The sequence below is a fragment of the Meleagris gallopavo genome, chromosome 1 (assembly GCF_000146605.3).
Source record: "Meleagris gallopavo isolate NT-WF06-2002-E0010 breed Aviagen turkey brand Nicholas breeding stock chromosome 1, Turkey_5.1, whole genome shotgun sequence".
Classification (NCBI taxonomy): Eukaryota; Metazoa; Chordata; class Aves; order Galliformes; family Phasianidae; genus Meleagris; species Meleagris gallopavo.
The window spans coordinates 71,559,833-71,579,821 of NC_015011.2; the positions used below are offsets into that span (position 1 = coordinate 71,559,833).

The window sequence follows — 19,989 nt, forward strand, 5'->3', positions numbered from 1 at the left end:
GTTTGGATTATTAGCTACCTTTTATTTATTCTTTTTCACCTTAGCAGAGCAAATCACTGAAGGCAAACAGGAGTACTTGCAATACACTGTATACTTATATGTATACAAAAGTACTGTATAGTTTTAATCTGCTACAAGAGTGTGTCTCAGTGTGTCACTCCCTCTTTGATTTATTGCTCTATTAACAAACACATACTAAAGCATTTGGAGCATTTGGAGAGCCTTAGCTTCAAAGCTGTTGATTTGAATCAGCCATTTCAAGGCAAAGGGGAGAAAAGGAAGACGTTTAGAGTAGCAAAAAAAAAAAAGCAGCAAGCATATCACTAGGAGCTGCAAAAGATAATGAATACCGTGGGGGTTTTTCAACCATGCATTTTTATAGTTCTATTACAGATATTTTATATTTGTCATTTAAAATATTCTTAGCAAAATAATTTTTAAAAATCTTCTTAAAATACTGTATTTCTACGTATGTATGTTTCTGTATTGCTACCAGACATCACACCAAAGATTTGATTCATTTGAATATATTTCAAGTTCTATGGCAAGCAGACATAGCGAATCAATCCTGTTCAACAAGCAAGCCTAACACAAGCTAGCAATGTGCCCAAGCAGCCAAGGAAGCTGAAGACACCCTGGGCTGTGTGAACAAAAGCACAGCTCCACTGAAGGAAGAGTTCACTTGCATGTGCTGAGCACTTTCTAGTTCACTTCTAGAACAGAGCTGTTTTGGGCACAGTGAAGACAAATTAAGTAGAGTGAGGTTGGCAGCAGAGAACCCCAAGGTGGTTGGGGCTGGAGGACTTGTCTCGTGAGGAAGGACAGCTTTGGGAGGGAATGCCTCATATCTGTGAGGGATAATGGAGGGGATGGAGCCAAGCTCCTCACAGTGGTGGAAGGTGGGAGCATAAATGACAACAGCCATAAGCTGAAAGAGAGGCTCACACAGGGTAAGACTGTATCCTGCATATAAATTTTTCCCCCATGAGGACAGCTGAGGTGTAGAGCAGGACATTGGACCAAAGACCTGCAAAATACCTTCCAACCTGAATTTTCCTCCCATCTTAAGTCAGCTTACTTGTTCCCTATGCAAAAAGCCTGTATCTCTTACCTGTGCTTCAGGAAGATTTACATGGAGACAATGTTCCATTAATGGAGTTATGTGAACACACAGTAGGTTTTTGCACTTTGTTTGAATCAAGTTTTACACCTGAGGATAAATCTTTAGAGAACATATGGTTACACACAGAAAACCTGGGAAATTCTCACTGCAAACTGTTGTGACCTTAGAACAAATAGTATTTCAGAAACAACCAAACTTACACATACGTTAAAAATTTTAAGAAAGTGTATTTTCTTTTCTCATGAAAACTGACAGTCTGTCAATGGCAGACATTCCTTGTAGCTAAACCTTATCCATAAAGAACAGGTGTCCAAAAGTGTTTTCCATTCTCCGTACTTGGGAAGGAGGGATTAGCTCTGCTCTATCATAGGCAATTTATCAAATACATAAGCTGTGCACAGTACTAAGCAAGCCTGGTCATTAATACATTTTTTTCAGTTTACACTTCAGTACTTTTGAAGGCTGCAGTGTCTGTACAGTGACTTGAGAGATCTGTATAGTAATGGAGAGAGATCCTGTATTTGTATATGTTGTGTAAAACAAAACTGGCAGTGCACCCTCTGTTGGAGATTCACCAGGCTGCAATGCTGCAGACACATTCCAAACACACTGGTTAAGACTTTAGAATCCCTGTTTTTGTCAGTTTAGGCTGCCATTCCTAGAGCAGGCCTTGTATCTGCTGTCCCTCAGCAACAAGGCTGATGAACATGTTCTTAATAAGGGCTGAATTTCAGCTTTACCAAGCACCTCCCTGTGGGAACACAGAAACCACCCTACAGACTGCAGTTATACTACAGCACACGATGCTGTGCAGATACAGAAACAAAAGAGAGAGAAGAAAAAAAACAAAACACGATTTATCTGTCTCATTTTTTCCCTTGCTACTCTACATCCTTCAGTCTTTTCTGTGTCCTGCAGTTTGCAGTTTGTTGAGAAACTGAGGTTCTTCAGCTCAACCCATGTCTGTCTTTGGCCTGCCTTTAGGAGCCATCTCATCCTTCAATGTACTACTATATCCTATTCTTCTTTGTCTTTTTTTCTGCACACAGTATATCTAGTTGTTATGTCCTTCTACTGATAATGTATACTCCTTAGAACTTCTACAGGCTTTTACTCTTCCCTGCAAGCAAGCAGAAAGGATAAACATTCATTTTCAGCCACTGTATCCCTCTGATCTTCCCACAACATACAGTAATTAAGATTAGCTCCTCTACAATGTCTCTAGTGTGGGAGAGGCTCACAACACAATAAACGATGGAATTTATGCTTGCTGGAATGAAAACTACTTTATCACTTGATAAAGCAGCAGCTTCCTAATTTTAGCCACAATTCTTAAATAGTAAATAAAAACAGTCTTTAAATCATTTCACACAGTACTATTCAAGACAACTCCAGTGAAAGGTCTTATTTTATATGCTTGCAGCTTTTAACTACTAGCTTGTATCAAACAAATATGCTTCAGGGTTTCCAGATTTCTGTTAGCATGTGAAAAGCATTAACTTTCATAAAGACTACAGCTCGTAGGCTATTATCATTAAAAAAAAGTGAAATCAAAAGAAGGCTGGCCATCAGGGTGAGAAGGTGACTGTTCCCCTATGATTGGAAAGCAGGAGTCCCTCCTTCTCCCCCCAGTCTGGGGCCTCCCGCACAAGAAGGATGCGGAACTGTTACAGCAGGTCCAGAGGAGATACACAAAGATGATTATAGGGCTGGAGCACATCTCCTATGAAGAAAGGCTGAGGGAGTCGGGATTGTTTAGCTTGGAGAAGAAAAAGCTCTGGAGAGTCCTCGTTGTGGCCTTCCAATACTTAAAAGGTGAGAGACTTACTTTTTACATGGTCTAATAGTGATAAGAGAAGGGTGAATGATTTTAAACTAAAAGAGGGGAGGTTTAAGTTGGATGTTAGGAAGAAATTTCTTACTCAGACTGATTAGGCCCTGGCACAGGCTACTCAGAGAAGCTGTGGTGCCCCATCCCTAGAGGTGCTCAAGGCCAGGTTGGATGGGGCTCTGGGCAGCCTGAGCTGGTGGGGGGCAGCCCTGCCCATGGTGGGGGTAGAGCTGGGTGGGCTGTGAGGTCCCTTCCAGCCCAAACCATTCTGTGATTTTACAATTCTATTTCAAGCTACAGGGGAGGCCAGATGAAACTGCCTGGTAAGAAACAAATGTGAGACTTGAATAACAGAGGTAAGCCACTCAAGCCTGCATCAGTAAATTGAGCTCTGAACAAACAGTCAGTCAGCTCTCAGGTAACTCATGATCAAAAAATCTTTTAAATTCCTGTTCTTTTTTTAACGTAGTAAAGGCGAATCCATGCACCCTCATTACAAACCTTTGCTGTTAGCTGCAAAATACACTATCATCAGTTAGATCTGTTCTATTTACATACCAGCTTCCATTTCATACACAAGCTCTTAACTCAGGACTTAAATTATTTATTTTAGAAAACATAATTCCAACCAGCACACCTTATGACTTAATTTCTTCCTGCTCCACAGGTTTCAGACGCTGTTTAATGATAAGCTCTCCCTTGCTCGTAAGAAAGGTGTCTGCCATTTCCTCTTCTGTTGGCAACCCATACGGTAGTTTCAACGGCTGTATTCTACAGATAGAAGAGTGTGCTTAGTACGGTTCTAGGACAAGAACGGAATTATATTAGTATTCCAAATTAAACACATAGCTAACAAACCTTATCAGATGTTTAATAACTTTCAGTCTGGAATTCACAGAAGGGATATTTTTGTGCAGTCTTGGTTGATGAGCCTATATGAAGGATAGTATTGGTTTTAAAAATACAGTTCCAAAGTACAAATCTCTCTTCACCAAACTTTTCAGTAAAATATAAACCACATTTGCAAATTCAGATTTGGAGAAATAATACTGATGTATTACGAGCATACATGAAAATATGAAATCAAAGCTTGATCAAACTCATGATTCCAGTAAAATGCCAATTTCAGCTTTATTCCCACTACATTATCAATATATTCAAATTTCTTCCAAATGTTAGAAATGCCTACACATAAATACAGTGTGAGACTTGCTTCAGTTAGGCCTTAAAGTCATCACTTTTTTTCCCCTCTAAAATACAATATCGACTAGATGAATTTTTGCACGAAGTGCAATTCTACCTAAAAAAATTGATTAAATCTGACACGAACTCTTAAATCTGTTTGAGCATCCATCACACCTTTTAGATTCAGAAAACTTTTCATTAATAAATTAGGTCTATTTGCAATATCTGCTTAATATCACCTAGCAAGAAAACTGAATTTGAAGTGTTTGCAAATCTGTTTTTATTATTTCAGCAGAATTCTCAAAATAAAGTTCTCCTCAGACACAACAGCAATACCATGTATTTATAATCTGAATTCGTACTAAGTGAGCAATTTTCATTACTGTTCCTATCGGCTCTTACACACACGACCCAATTCTCAATTATGCTTAGTAGTAGCTGTAAAACAATCCAAGTTTTGTAACTGCAGAAAAAGCACACAACAGCAACAAGAAAAATCAAGAAAAAACAATATCTGAATTCTACCCTGCGTTTCTGCATCCCGGAGGCAGTATGAACAACCACAACTTCCATACCTTATCCAGTCCAAGATCATGTACAACCTTCTTCTCCCAATATGGGCGACCGATTACACTTTTTATTCTAGTAACAATATGGACTTTGTGGGGCTGCTCAGGGTCACCTCCGTACTTCTCATGATCTCCAGGCCGTGGCTGAAATACCTAGAGCAAAAAGTTCATAGTTTTCAACCCTCCAAAGCACACTTAGCCTTGGTAAAAATCTAACATCTCCAATTAAATTTCTTTTCAGTAGGTCAACTTGCCAAGCGATACAATCACAGAATCATAGGGGTAGGAAGGGTCCTCTGGAGATCATTGAGTCCACCACCCTGCTAAAGCAGTTCCCTATAGCAGATCGCAGGAAAGCGTACAGATAGGTCTCAAATCTCTCCATAGAAGGAGACTCCACAACCTCTCTGGGCAGCCTGTTCCACTGCTCTGTCACCCCCACAGTAAAGAAGTTCAAGTGCATCTTTTATAGCACTGTGAAACTTACAATGGTTTGCTAATTAATACATTAACTCTGAAGTCAGGCCACACAACAGCACGGATACATGGCGTTCCATAATAGCACAGCACTTATGACACATGCATCTCACAGGACAACAGGACAACTTCTGTTTAGCTTACGAGTCAAAAGTTTTGTCACAGGACTAAGAAACTTTAAGAAGATTTAGGAAAAGTCAAATGCAATTTGACGGTGCCTTGCAGAAAGATAAGCTGCAATGCAAACCAAGCCAAGCTTCTCTGTGGCTTCAGAACCATTGTCAGTAAGCCGCCACATCACAGAAGGCCCAGAACGAGCAGGCTAATATCTTTTTGCCATACTTGCACAGCTTTCAGCCTCCTCTAGGAGGCCAGAACGTACCGACTCGGGAATTCTCGACTTGGTGAACTTCTGCCGAGCCCATTGCGTGGGCACGATCCCTTCCGGCCTTCTCCCCAGCACCTACCGAAAACAAAGCAGTCCCCATTAACTACATCTCACGGCGGCTGTAGAAGAGTCCCCCAGCCGCAGGTCTTCCCAACGGCCACGTCTCTCCGTAAGCAAAAGTCCCGGCCGCCCCGACCGGACCCTCTCCATGGCAGCATACGGTCTCCCCCGCCACCCCCTCACCGCCTTCCAGGCAGCGCCGAGCCGCAACCCGCCCCGACCCGCCGCCATGTCGGTGTGCAGCCTTCCGGCCGGGCACCTCCACCGCAGCTCTTGGGTTCCGAGGGAGGAAGGGCAGCGGTGAAGCGCAGCCCGCCTCACCGGCCCGGTTTCGATTTCCACGCGGCCCCTCCTCCGTCCCCGCAGCCCGTCGCTGTGCCCATGTCTCGGGCGGGGGGCGATGGCACGGCCGCGCTGGAGCGGGCCGGGGCGGAGACGGTGAAGCGGGCGGTGGAATTGGACCTGGCGTCTCGCTTCCAGGAGTCCCTGGTGTGCTACCAGGAGGGCATCGACCTGCTGCTGCAGGTGGTGAAAGGTACCGAGCTGGGAACGGGAGCGGGGAACCGTGCGGCCATTAACACCGCGCTGTGTGCTGGTGTTGGACCGTGGTCATTTCGGGGCTCGCCCGGAGACCGCCGGCCGCGAGGTGACACGAATCGGGAGGCTGCCTCGCCCCGCTCCCCTCTCGCCTCCGGAGGGGGCTGGGGCCATGGAAGTCGAGCTCTCCCCGGCCCTGGCTCGGGGAGAGCTCATGTCTGCGGTTCTGGTTGGCAGGAACGAAGGATGAGGCAAAGAAGCAGCGGTACCGGCAGAAAATATCGGAGTACATGACGAGGGCTGAAGACATAAAAAAACATATCGAGAAGGAGAAGCAAGGTGTGCAGCCACCACTGTCTTGCTCACATTTAAATGTTTGATGTTACCTGAGGATTATGTCATGATTTTACTGACAAAGATGCTCTTTCCTTTCCTTTCCTTTCCTTTTCCTTTTCCTTTTCCTTTTCTTTTTTTTCAGATGGCAAATACCATAAGCAAATCAGGATAGAGGAAAATGCAACAGGTTTTGGCTATGAGAAGCTTTTCCAGGAGTATCTGACTGAGATTGTTTCTGAAGTATGGGTGGAGGACCCCTACATTAGGCAAGTCCATCAGGCAAGTAGATATTCAGTGTTGCATATCACAGAATCAGTACGGTTGGAAAAGACCTCTCAGATCATCCAGTCCAACCTCCAGCCCATCCCCACCATGCCCACTGACCAGGCCCCTCAGTGCCACATCTATGTACTTCTGGAACACCTCCAGGGACGGTGACTGCACCACCTCCCTGGGCAGCCTGTACCACTGCCTCACTGCTCTTTCTCAGAAAGAATTTTTCCTAATATCCAACCTGAACCTCTTCTTACACAACTTGAGGCCATTCCTTCTCATCCTGTTACTCTTACCTGGAAGATGAGGCCAACCGCCATCTCATCACAACCTCCTGTCGGGTTGTTGTAGAGAGCAATAAAGTCATAAACATCTAAAGCTGTGCTACCATTTCAACCACTATGTCCTCTTTTATAAGCAGCCTATGTATTTCCTTGAATTCCTGCATTCCAGTCTTGACTGCTGTTCTGCTGTGTTTTAGTTGATGTAGCAACTAAAATAATCCAAGTTACTGAATGACACAAAATTGTTACAGTTGTATAATTTCCTGCGATTCTGTGAGATGCTGGTTAAGGGGCCATGCAAAGTGAGAACAATCCACCTCCTCACTTCCTATGACGAAGTAAGTGTCCAGGTTTCAATTTCCATTTCTCTGTATCCAGGTAACACCACACAAACACACCCAGCATGCCTAGATGTGTATATAAATGTTTAAATTTAAATATAAATTTATTCATGTTTACAGGTACTTGTTTGAGAGTGGCTTCAATGTCTTCAGTTGAAATCACAGATTAAGAGGAAAAACTGTGATAGCTGAACATTAATAATTTTATAAATTCAGAGTTTATTCATAACAAATTCTTGGTAACAGGATCTTAAATGGAAAAGTTATTTTGGTGAAAGTTTGTGTTTTTTTTTTTTGTGGGAAATGTTATCAAAAACAAATAATCTCTGTTGAGATACTTCTTTTTTCCAACTGCTTGTATAGCTCTCATTTAAGAGCTTTTGGTGAGCTAAAACCTTTCAAACTACCCCTGCATTTATGCTGGCTCGAATAGTAATCTGTGTCTAGTTTTAAGGGATTGAGTGAGATCTTCCTCCACATACCTTAGCAAGTGTACCAGTAATCTGCCTGCTTCTTATCCTGTCCATGAAAATGCAAATCTGCCCTCACTCAGATGGCTTATTTTGGGTTTAAATTATTATTAAAAAGATTTTGTAGGGGATTTTAGGAAGCGGTGACCAAAAGTAGAATATATGTTTTTTTTTAGAGAAAGTGTTATCTTTATTTTTAACAGGGGAGTGGGAGAAATCAACAGACAAGTGGCTTGGAAGAAATAAAACAGTCATTGAGGAATCATGGGATAACACTGAATGTTGCATTTTCATCTTCAATCCATGATCGAGAAATTAGGTGAGTGATATTAAAAAAATCAGTGAATTCCAGTTATTTAAACTAATTAACCCTAGTTTCTGAGATAATTTCTAACCACAGTTAACAAAATGGAAGGCAGTGCCCTTTACTGGATAAAATTAGTCCACCATAGTTTCATCTGTTCCAGCTGAGAACATTAGATATATTAGATGTCTTTTTTTCAGTATACAGAACAGTGCAGAATGTTCCATGCAGGTATCAGAATGGTTCATACAGGTATCCGCTATGCTAGGAAATAGTTGTGGCTGAGACAAGGAGCTTGAGAGTCATGCAGATTGTTTTTGTTTTTTAATTTGGTGTACTCATGATTTTCGAATTTGTTTATTTTTAATAACAGATTCAACAATGGATGGATGATTAAGATTGGAAGGGGTCTTGATTATTTTAAGAGGCCACAGGTAAAAACACTTGAACCTCTTTAATTAACTTGCATGATAGAATAGCTTACCTGTGTAACTCATGTCAATTCTCTTAATTTCCATAGGGTCGTTTTAGTATTGGATACTGTGACTTTGACTTGCGACCTTGCCATGAAACAACAGTGGATGTCTTTCATACTAAACATACAAAGAAAATGTGATCAACAGTAACTGCTTTTAATGAGTGTTTTTATAAGCATAGAAATATAAATTTGTACCACTTGGGTCCAACTGTCCATCATCAGAAGCACTCCGGAAGAGATACTTGGTCCAGCACTGCTTTTATAATCCATAGATTTAAGAATATTTGTGCCTTTACAGTCCGAGAAATCGCGGCTGTACAATTCTTCCACTCTATTTTTTTATCCTGTAATCTTAAAGAATACAACCCATGTCTAAATTTAAGTTTATGGAGAAGAGGTTTTATAACAACCTTAGAAATGTTCCTTAAAGGCCTCTTTACTGTTATTTTTACTTTTACTATTAATTTTGTTTGTCTTGAGCAAATTTTGTGGGTTTTAACTTTAATTGACCACCTCACAAACATCTGAAGCTTGCTACTATTTCAACCCATATGTCCTCTTTTATAAGCAGTTTATGTATTTCCTTGAATTCCTGCATTCTAGTCATGACTGCTGTTCTGCTGTTTTAGTTGATCCCATAATACCCGATTTCACAGACTACAAATAGCCCCATATCTAGCATTCCATTCTCTAAGCTCCTTGCATGCAAACACTGTAGTGTTCAGTATGCAGACATATTAGAATCTTCCTGTACATCTCTCTGAATGATGGATTTGGGGCAAAAAAGATGCAAACAATGTTCTAGCTGTATTCTTTTCAGTATTACTCATGTATGTTCTTTTATTCCCTGCTGCGGTGTCATATATCTGATTTCTATACTTTGCATTAGGCTTGGAAAAGTTGTATGATCCTCTCCCAGTCTTCTCTTGACTTGCAAGTTCAGTGTCTGTACTTCTAGTCATGCCAGTCAGAACTGCAATTCGCTATTGCCCTGCTACTAAGACCCTTAAAAAATAAATTATATATATATATATAGTAATAATGTTTTTTAAATTACTCCAGAGGTTGCATAACCCAAAACTTTCTTGTTTCTTTTTCCTTATGGCTGTTGTATTTCATTATCCCTCTTTAAGTCTTGCCTCTAACAAAACAGATCTATTCCAAAGCTATCAACAAGAAACTGTTGATCTTTGCCCTGTTTTATGGGTAACAGTTCGCTAATGGTCTGCCTTGATGTTTTTGCATAAAAATGTCTCAGTTTTTCAATTTTGAATCAGACAAAGAATATTGTGTGCTACAGAAGCTATATGCTACCAGGACCCTCCAAAACATTCCATAGAGAGTCCCTGTCTTCCTGCTGAGATAATGTGTATAGTTACTGTCATCAATTTTATTCAGTTGTATATAACATATGCATATTTTTAATGGGAATAAAGGTTATTTTTTATTATTTGTAATTTAAGTCATCTGTTTAAATTCTTTTACGACTCCAAGAAGCCAGGTAATGTCTCAAAGATCAGCTATTGATGAGAGGAAGTTCATTGTGAATACATTAAGCATCCTGAATGTGAAACTTTGTATGTTTTCACCTAGCCCGGATTTCAGACATACAGGGGCTAGATGAAAAGCCACCATCAATATTTCAGATCACCTTTAAATCTTAGTACTCAGTTAACAGTTGAGATCTTTTAAACTCAGGACTGATGGGTGCCTTATGCCTTCTGCACCTGTAATACCATACACTTCTTTATTTCAGCAGTAAGCCCAGTGATGTGGTCCTGTACTGGTAGCACAGGAGGTAATCCTGATCTTCTCTCTCTTCATTTATAGACCTTCCTGTGCTTCTGACTGCAAAATAGCTAAGGCTACTGATTTCTTTCCAGATCTTTAGAATATGTAGTGTCTGTATATATCTATACTACTAGACCCTCAGTGACATACCTGTTGTAGTGCAGTACAGTTTTTCTAAGTTCTTTATCTTTACATAGTTCCCTTAATTGTCAGTAAGAACACTATATGAAGAGAAATGGACATAAATGAATAGAAACTTACCCTCTTCAGCATTTATTTTATCAGAGCAATGTAGGAGCACAGGGTATGCAATCATTTTACTGATTTCTGGTCATATTTTATGCTGCCACTCATGTATGTAGTTAGGTCAAAATCTGGATTGTTCAGGCAAGGCTATGCCTCCTGGTACCAGCTAAGAAGAGGGAAAAGTGATTGAAATTCTGGTAAAATAAAAGGGAGAAAGGTAATTGTATTTCTGGTAAAATCAAGGAGTGGTAGGTTAGGAAAGTCTAGTTTGCTTATGAATACGATGTGAGTGTGGATGACACTGAAGTGGTATGCTGCCACCCTGTGCTGAGCTGCTCCAGTGAGTTATGGAATAGTCAGTCCTTACTGGGCCAATTAGCCCCTTCCCTGCCTCTGGTTCTAGCATGAGCCTCTGTATTTTGTAAACAATTAAAACCTACATGGTGAGGTTTGGACTAGACACTCAGCTGGAGGACCCCTGATGTCTTTGTTTAGTCTCTGGTTATTGTCAGGTTGCATAGTCACTTTGGCAGCGGTGACCGTGAGCTGATAGCCTTTGTCTCCCTGAATAAGGGAACTGGGAACTAGACAATCAGGAGAAGTCCCAGCACCCACAAAAGAAACTCCAGTATATGTAAATTCATTACTCTCCTAAAACATGTAGATGTTTAGGTAAAAAGAGCTTCTGAATTACAGAATCACAGAATGGCTTGGGTTGGAAGGGACCCCAAGGGTCATCAAGTTCAAACCCCAATTACAGGCAGGGTTGCCAACCTCCAAACCTGGCACTAGACCATGTTGTCCAGGGCTCCATCCAGCCTGGTCTTGAACACCTCCAGGGATGGGGCATCCACAACCTCTCTGGGCAGCTTGTGCCAGCACCTCACCACTCTCTCTGTGAAGAACTTCCCCGACATCCAATCCAAACCTTTTCTTCTTAAGCTTAAAACCATTCCCCCTTGTCCTATCACTGTCTACCAAGTAAAAAGTCGATTCCCCTCCTGTTTATAATCCCCTTCTAAATACTGGAATACCTCACTGCAGCCTTCTCTTCTCCAGGCTGAACAAATCCAGCTTCCTCAGCCTGTCTTTGCAGGTGATGTGGACCAAGGATAATACCTTTGAGCAGTGTCCTATTGAATTTACCTTTCACTTAGATAAAACAGTGTACTTGTGGAGCACCTTAGAGTCCAGAGGGCCTAATGTACCCTCTTTTCAGGGGCAACCCGGAGGTGTGGTTACTGTTCACACCCTGTGCACTCCTGAAGGTATAAGACAGCAAAAGGATTTCCATACATGAGAAGAAACTCAGAAATCTAGAGAACTGTGAAGTGTTATCAGTTGGTATAATCCAAGTTGGGCTGATAGAAAGCAGCTCTTGTATGCTGTTAAGCCTTGTGAAATCAGGCAGCGATTAACAGAAAAGGCTAGCCTTCCAGGGTGACAGTGAACTTGGGTTAGCTGGAGATTATCTTCAGATGACCCACCTGAAGAAAAATGGGGCAAAATACAAAACGGGAATACCTTCTAGCCTTCATGGACTACCTCAAGTTAGTTTTTAATTGGCATTCTGGCATAGGCAATGCTGCTAAAAAACCTCCAGCAGTTGTAGCAGCTGCCTTTGTTGCAGGCTTATAGCCAGAAATTCAAGAGCAATTGCAATCTCTTGCTGTCTGGTGGCAGACTAAGCCTCTTACTGAATTAGTTAGCAATGCTTATCTCTGCATTGCATGTCAGGAGAAAGACAGTGAGACTAAACTCATGGCATTGCAAATTCAATATCTTGCTCCTGGAAACACTAGCAGAAGTAGAGGAGCTGTAACAGACTATAGCAGGAGGAGGAATGGAAGAGTCTCTTCCTCCATGCCACAGTCTGAGAAATGTAATTAGGACAGCCTGAAGGACATAAATATCATTTCTCCTTTACTTTCTTTTGTTTATGCCAGTCCTTTTTTATCTTGCCCTAACAGCAAAATTTTTTCTTGCCTACTTGACACTGGCGCTTCTCAATCCACTTTATTTGTTCTGATTTTCCTCCAGTTCTCTTATCTTCGGAAGTGGTAAACTGTTGGTGTTTCAATACCTCATCCAGTAACAAGCCCTGAGCTCCATTTCTGAACTTGGTGCTTTCGAGTCCCATGGCCCCCGTTAACCTTCTAGAAAAGATCTCTACATAAATTGAGTTGTACTACATATTGTGTCCCAGGCGGAATTTACTGTGATGTGCTTGCACCTCCACAGGGTGAATTTATGTCTCTTTCGCTTGGTGAACACACCACTTAAATTTTAAGTACTATTCAAAGGCAGCTTGCTGAAAGTGTTGTATAGCCTAAAAGTAAGCTCTCTAACAGATTCATCTGGGCAGAGCTCCTACCAGCAGAGCCCATCACTTTGCTGTGCTGTGTTCTCTCCTACAGTTGTAACAATAAACTGCTTCTATTCTGACCTGGTAAAAATTGCATTCTGGTTATTCTGCAACAATAGAGAAATAAATCTCAAGCCTTTATTTAAGAATAGTACTCCTATATTGAGTTATTACTGTGATTTAACCTGAAAATTACCACTTTCAGTTCACTACTGCCTTCCACTAGCAAGTTTTCTGTTAGGTGGTAGGAGGTTTGTGTTTACATGTGCATATTGTAATGTAGAATAGGTCTTCCCACTTGTGGCTTACACACCAATTCACAGAATCATAGAATCATTTGAGTTGGAAGGGACCCTTAAAAGTCATCTAGTCCAACTCTCCTGTAATGAACAGGGACTACATCAGCGTGCTGAGTCCCATCCAACCTGACCATGAGTGTCTTCAGGGTTGGGGCATCCACCACCTCTGGCAACCTGTTCCATGCCTCACCACTCTTATAAAAAAAAAAAAATCTTGATCTAGTCTAAATCTTTTAGTTTGAAACCATTTCCCCTTGTCCTATCACAACAGACCTTACTAGAGAGTCTGTCCTCTTCTTTCTTATAGCTCCTCTTTAGATACTGAAAGACCACTATCAAGTCCCCAGAGTCTTCTTGTCAGCAAGCTGAACAGACCCTACATGACTGTAGAAACCTTTGATCAAGTACTGCTTATCCTATAGCAGAATGTCTTAGCATTAGACAATTGATATAACCTGATTAATCAATGACAATTGTTCCCCTTGGAAAACTGGCAAGAGAACTATTCAGCTTGTTCTACTGCAATGAGGAAAGGAAAAAAGGGTAAGGGGAGCATTCCCTATGACCAATGAGGGTCATGTAAGACCCCTCAGCAACCCTGTGCAAGCACAGATGGCCAGGAAAGTAGCCAGAAGGGGATGGTGTATAATGATTGCTTAAGCTTATGAATATGTAGGTAGTACGTGCCTCTTCTGGCAGAATATTTAGGAATTTAATGTATAAATACAGTGAAGAAAATTGAATTATTGTTCTTGGTTTGTGGAAACTTCCACCAGCACCGTTGCCTGAATAAAAGAAATTCTCCTGTCCGTGGGAATGTGGCTCATTGCACATGGGGTAATGAATCCACTGTTTGAACAACACCTGGGTCACTGTCCTGGGTACAAAGGAGGCACATGTGGTCCACATCTCAGCCTCTTCTGCCACATCATATAATCCTCCACACTGCAACTTCTAATCCCTCCTGTCTCTTCTGCACATAGATGTGCAAACCCCTAATCCAGTGTGGAACTGAGAGGGACAGCTGCAAGTGCAGCTTACTAACACCCTTGTAAATATGAGAAGAGGGTCACCAGCACTGCAGGACAGGATTTCCAACCAGGAACAAGGGGGACATCCCTTTCCACACAGCTCAGGGACTGAGGCATGGTCTTTGAGTTTCTATCTGCAGGAAATGAGATACAGGCTAAGAATCAAGTGCAGCAGCACAGCAGCAGTTTTCCATCTATCCCATCTAATCCCCATCTGCAATTTGTACCTTCTTTCCTACAGAAACAAGGGGGGAGGCCTGCAGCATATTCTGTTTTAAGCAGTGATGATGTCTGTCAGCATGGAGCAATGAAGGCTGCTACCTGTTACAGGGGCTTACATTCTGCAGCTTGACCTCAGGTGCAGGCAGAGTGAAATCTAGTTGCTAGCAGGTAATACTGAACAAAAGCACAACATTAAAAAGCTTAAAGGCTAATAGATAGGAAAAGAAGCTTATAGAAATCAATCTTTTAATTTTGTTTTTAATAAATAATCTGAAAAAGCAGGAGTTTATCTGACAATTTCACAACACAAATCACATTAACATTGTCATATTCTCACATAACAGATTCCACTTTCTGTGCAACTCATAATCTTGTGGACATGTTCTCAGCAGTGTGCTTGACAGTGCAGTGGTTTCATTTGGGCAAAACTTACTGCCTGTAAGGCTCTTCACTAGCTCACTGCACAGTGCTGGTGGAAGCCACTGCTGCGGCAGATCAATGTCACAGGCTTCAATTCTTCCATGCTTTACATCCATGTCCACTTTAACATCAAGAACAGAATCTTTATAGATCATGTTAAAACATGTGCTAACACTGAACTTCGGTGTCTTTCCATACACCCATTCCCAGGTTTGTAGTTCTTTAGATTTATCATTGATTCCAGGAAGCACAGTCTCATCAGTTGGATCTATTAAGGTGATGTGATGATCTATTCTGTGCTGTGTGGCATATTCTTCAGCGATGGCATCCAGCAGCATCTCACAAGTTAAGCTAGGATCCTCTTCAAAGAGGTTTTTCACTGAGGCAGGCACACTGGGAGTGGCATTGCTTTTCAGTCCTTTATAAGGGCTCTTCAGTACAGAAGATAAAAGAAATTTATTGGCATTACAGAGTAAGGTACAGTGGTGATAAGCAGTTGTCCGCCCCAGCTTTGCAGCAGTACCTGAGATTTTGTACTGCCCATCTAGCAAGATGTCATACCTGTCGGTGACATGAATATTTAACTGTGGCCGCAAGGCTTTCAGTGCCTTCACAACTAGTTTCAAGTTTTCCATTCGCTCATATTTTTTCCTGGCTGTGAAAAAAGTCAAATTGATATTGCCTAAGTCATGGTATACCGTCCCACCCCCGCTCCTCCTCCGGGCTAGCTTTATGTTCTTTTGCCTCATCAGCTGGAGGTTGCACTCCTGCCAGGGATTCTGGTGTCTTCCTATTACCACAGCTGGGGAATTTCTCCACAGGAAAAGGACATGCCGGTTCTCCAAATTCATGTGGTCATGGATCCAGTCTTCCACTGCTAGATTTTGGTAAACATCATTAGACAGAGACTGGATGATGAGCCCCCCACTAGCTGTGCCTCCAAAGCCAGCTCTGGGAGTCCTGAGAAGGCACGACAGCGGCAGGCAGCTCTTGAATGAGGACTGCAGCACCATGGTCTTAACAATGGAACGGTGGGCAAAAGGCCTGTATGTGCTAGTAGAGCTGAATGTGGCACACGCACAGCCCGCAGTTGTGACAGGGAGGAACTACTGGTTGCAGTCATGATGCAGTCATGCTCCTTCCAAAGTAGCAACGTTCTTAAACTGCCGTGAGTAGAAATGCTTTCCTCTGGAGGCTCCTGATGCTGTCCCACCCTGACGTGTGCTTAGTATACAAGCTGAGGCTGTCAGAAATGCTCCTCCTTGCAGCAGGCTATCCTCGGTGCCTGGAAGGCCAAGGGAACTAATGGGACCGATTCTCCTCCTCTCAACCCATGCAGTTCTGCTCGGTGCATATCGATCCACTGAACTGCAGCAGCATGGCTTCAGCCAGCAGCTCCCTATAGACGCGTCAGCCGAGCCCTCCGTGCACGCCGAGTGCAGCCCGTCCGGGCCGCCATTGCTCAGCGAACAACAGCTCCCTCACCGTTCTCCCGTACGGCGGCAAGCCCCGTCGCGAGGCAACTAAGCGACGCACCCCCCAGCCGCCATCGCGTTTCCTCCCCCCATTTTCTACTCACCGCGGAGAGGGATGACGGTGTGCGGGCACGGCCACCATGCGCGCCACGGCAGCTCAGCGGCTTGCTCAGTCCCTTCCGCTTCCTGGGTTAGAGGTGCGGGGGCAGGCGCTTCTTCGAGTTTGCCATAACCTTTCAGGAGCTGAAGTTTTATCCTCAGAGGAATCCGTATTATTGCTGGTGTACCGTAAAGGATGCGTTGCATGCTTTTATCTTGCATTTTTCCCCAATATGGAAGTCTCAAGACCTGAAGAATTGTACATAAAAACGTTGGGAAAGTGGCTTGTGTGCATTCTCACGGATTATTCCTCTGCAACAGTGACAGATGGGAAGTAATTTTTCTTCCTAGTTCTAAAAACAGGTGATTTAGGAAGAAACAGCAGGCTGGTATCATTATTCTAACGAAACAGCAAAATCATTTGCAGAAGCAGTTTGGGAATATAACCCCAGAATTTTTGTATGTAGATGCTCCAAAAGTAATGCCTCCTATTTATTTGCATGGAAACTACAGCAAAGCAAATAATAACACTGTTTGATAGAGCAAATTCCCAGCTACAAAACACTGTGTTTCAACACAGCCACCACCATTAGCTATGCATTTTCACCAGTGATGAACAAGTGCCTACCTGCCATGCTTGTAACAAAATACGGCAGTGGAGGTGGCCCACTGTCACTGTCACCACTGCTGAAATGCACCACCTCATTGTGCTCACATCCACTGTTTGGTCTCCATAAACATTCAGCAAGTGTCAGTGAATGTCAATGAGTGCCATTTTTTTCTGCATGGAAGAATTCAGTGATGCACCTTTGCTTCATCCACTTCATCCATGTCAGACACAATTGTGTCAGATTGCCTCTCTGCTGCCATCTGTCATATGGCAACAAAATGTAATGGGATATTGGTGGAAGGGTTCAACCTCTACTGCCATCCCACCAACATCCTCCTCTGATGTCATAGGTCGACATTATAAAATGGCAGGCATTACTTTCAGAGCATCCCTTGTTTGTTCGTTTTACCAACAGAATTGATAATAATGGAACTTGCATTGCCTTTACCTCTGATTAAATAGATAGTTGTACAATAGCTATATTCCCTGCAAAGTGAAAGAAAAAAATGCAGACAAAAGACAAGAGGCTGCCAAGATTGACAGTGTGAGCTTGGGGTTGTTTCACACTGAAGAAATGGATCGTTCAGAGCAAGAACATTTCTAAACCAAAGTCTTAAAAGTGTGGGTGTAGTAGGACAAGCAAAGTGTAAGAAACTCTTACCACGTGAGTGCTGGTGGTGGTTTGTGAGAGACTCTAAAAGGAGCCTGACTTGATGTGTGCTTAGCATGTTGTTTTATTGCATTTAAGGTAAATTAGTTTGGCAGTAGCAGCTTTCTGCTGGGGCAAACTGTTCTAAAATGCACTGGGTAAAAAGCATGTGGATTTTGTCCATAAAAATGTGTTGATGCTCCACGAATTAGTCAGTGTTTGAGGTGGTTGGTAGAATGCAAAAGTGAATGCTGCTCAGAGGAAACTGCAATGGAAATGCAAAATCCTCTGGGACTGCTGATGTTACTAGAAAACAAATCAATTTCTGGAGCATTTGTTTCCCTTTTAGCACTTGGCTCATGGAGGTTTGCTGTGTATTTCTACAGTTTGCCACCGGGTGTCAGTAAAAACGTACTGTGAGTTGTTAGATGTTTTTCAAGCTGAAAATAGCCTGACCAAGGCAACACCCCTTTCCTTAATTAGAAGGAGAATGTGCTAGAAAAGTAAAACGTGCAGAACACTAAGGTGGACAGTTAAAAATGTCTTGGCTCTGTTTCTTATATGCTGATAGATAAAATGCATATTCAGCTGCAAGTACCTTTCCTGAAAAGTGGCTATTTTTAGACAAACCCACTGAGATCATTAGACATATTTTAGCAATATGCAATAAGTATAATTTTATAAACTGGATTATATTGCATTGTAATCTAGCAGATGATCCCAATAAATAAATAAAATCTCAGAATATAGATTCACTCTGTGGTAGGATCCAGCACAAACTGCTTAGTGATGTGATTCCCAAATTCCTGTCAGGAGTGCAGCTCTGGATTTAACCTTTGGGTGCAGAAATCCCAAACCCACTGTGCACTCTGCTGTGTGAGGCAAATAGCCAACTGAGTAACTGATGTCAATTTTCACAGAGCCGAGAGTAACAACCCAAAGAGGATGTAATTCTTTCTTCATAGGCTCTAGCAGAAGTTGAATTATGCATAAAAATGTGCTTGAGGCATGAGCAGGAAGAAGGCTCGCATTGGTAGAAGAGAGGTTGAGCAAAGCAGCAGTAATGCCATCTTCCCTGTGGGCTCCACTAATACCTTTCAATACTTGGCTTTAAATGTCCAATTTGCCAGTTGGCCTTCCACAGGAAGCAGCACTCCAGACACTGACTCTGCTGCACTAGTCATGAATCACAGGCTTTGAAAAGTCACCAGAAATGCAACACATCCAACTTATTTTAGAGAGATTTTTGCATTTTCTGTGACATCTTACCAACAGTGTAACTACTGGGGGTCTCTGTTTTTTCATGGACAGTAAATAAGTCAGACTCAGGCTGTTGCTGCTGTGGCTTCAAGTCCTGTGGCCCTAATAGCAACATATGAGAGGCCACTTTATATAATTTAAAGAAAACCATAGACATACAAGAATAAAACCAACATAACTTCATTCCTAAAATGAATGTTCACAGAGAAGAGTTTTCCTAGAACCTGAAATGCTATCTTTTCACATTTCTCTTGGAGGTAAATATGAAGAAAGGTTGGGGGAACTGGACTTGTTTAGCTTGGAGAAGACTCTGGGGAGACCTCATTTTGGCATTCCAGTACATGAAAGGAACTTATAAATAGGAGCGGGAACGGCTTTTTATGAGGGTGGATAGTGATAGGACAAGGGGGAATGGTTTTAAACTGAGTGAGGGGAGGTTTAGGTTAGATATTAGGAGGAAGTTCTTCACACAGAGGGTGGTGATGCACTGGAACAGATTGCCCAAGGAGGCTGTGGATGCCCCACCCCTGGAGGCATTCAAGGCCAGGCTGGATGTGGCTCTGGGCAGCCTGGTCTGGTAGTTGACGACCCTGCACATAGCAGGGGGGTTGAAACGAGGTGATCATTGTGGTCCTTTTCAACCCAGGCCATTCTGTGAAAATTCTATGAAATATGGTAATGTAGAGTCTCCTCTGATGATTTCCAGTGTACCAAAATCAGTAAGACTGAAATCCAAGATTGTGGCCAAGGCTGTCTGGCACAGCGCTGAGGGGCGGCTGGAAGCCGGCCGTTGCCGGGCACCCAGGGAACGCGGCCGTTGGGGCGCGGCGGCCACCGCCCGCGGCGGGGAGGGAAGGGGCGCGGCG

General features: G+C 42.6%; 3 protein-coding genes across 6 annotated transcripts; 1 reads left to right on the forward strand and 2 right to left on the reverse strand.

Annotated features, from left to right (window-relative positions):
- Position 1: 1 nt before the first annotated feature.
- MRPL30 (mitochondrial ribosomal protein L30) lies at positions 2 to 5,892 on the reverse strand. Of its 2 annotated transcripts, XM_019617428.1 has the most exons (6): positions 5,817 to 5,892; positions 5,568 to 5,648; positions 4,715 to 4,861; positions 3,813 to 3,886; positions 3,592 to 3,725; positions 2 to 1,222 (listed from the first exon to the last, which is right to left on the reverse strand). In XM_019617428.1, the coding sequence occupies exons 1-5, from the start codon at positions 5,862 to 5,864 to the stop codon at positions 3,593 to 3,595; spliced, it is 483 nt and encodes a 160-aa protein (XP_019472973.1). In that variant the 5' UTR covers positions 5,865 to 5,892; the 3' UTR covers positions 2 to 1,222; position 3,592. The 2 variants fall into 2 exon arrangements, with proteins under 2 accessions (XP_019472973.1, XP_003203191.1); XM_003203143.3 differs by lacking the exon at positions 2 to 1,222 and having other exon boundaries at positions 3,538 to 3,725.
- MITD1 (microtubule interacting and trafficking domain containing 1) lies at positions 5,655 to 10,113 on the forward strand. Of its 3 annotated transcripts, none has more exons than XM_019617423.1 (7): positions 5,655 to 5,742; positions 6,408 to 6,509; positions 6,649 to 6,785; positions 7,315 to 7,401; positions 8,078 to 8,193; positions 8,552 to 8,612; positions 8,699 to 10,113. In XM_019617423.1, exons 2-7 carry the CDS (start codon positions 6,461 to 6,463, stop codon positions 8,792 to 8,794), a joined length of 546 nt encoding a protein of 181 aa, XP_019472968.1. In that variant the 5' UTR covers positions 5,655 to 5,742; positions 6,408 to 6,460; the 3' UTR covers positions 8,795 to 10,113. The 3 variants fall into 3 exon arrangements, with proteins under 3 accessions (XP_019472968.1, XP_019472964.1, XP_010715040.1); XM_010716738.3 differs by lacking the exon at positions 5,655 to 5,742 and adding an exon at positions 5,952 to 6,168; XM_019617419.2 differs by lacking the exons at positions 5,655 to 5,742; positions 7,315 to 7,401 and adding an exon at positions 5,897 to 6,168.
- Positions 10,114 to 14,826: 4,713 nt separating this feature from the next.
- Positions 14,827 to 16,884, reverse strand: LIPT1 (lipoyltransferase 1). The gene is made up of 2 exons (XM_003203142.4): positions 16,610 to 16,884; positions 14,827 to 16,315 (listed from the first exon to the last, which is right to left on the reverse strand). The coding sequence occupies exon 2, from the start codon at positions 16,041 to 16,043 to the stop codon at positions 14,922 to 14,924; it is 1,122 nt and encodes a 373-aa protein (XP_003203190.1). The 5' UTR covers positions 16,044 to 16,315; positions 16,610 to 16,884; the 3' UTR covers positions 14,827 to 14,921.
- Positions 16,885 to 19,989: the final 3,105 nt, after the last annotated feature.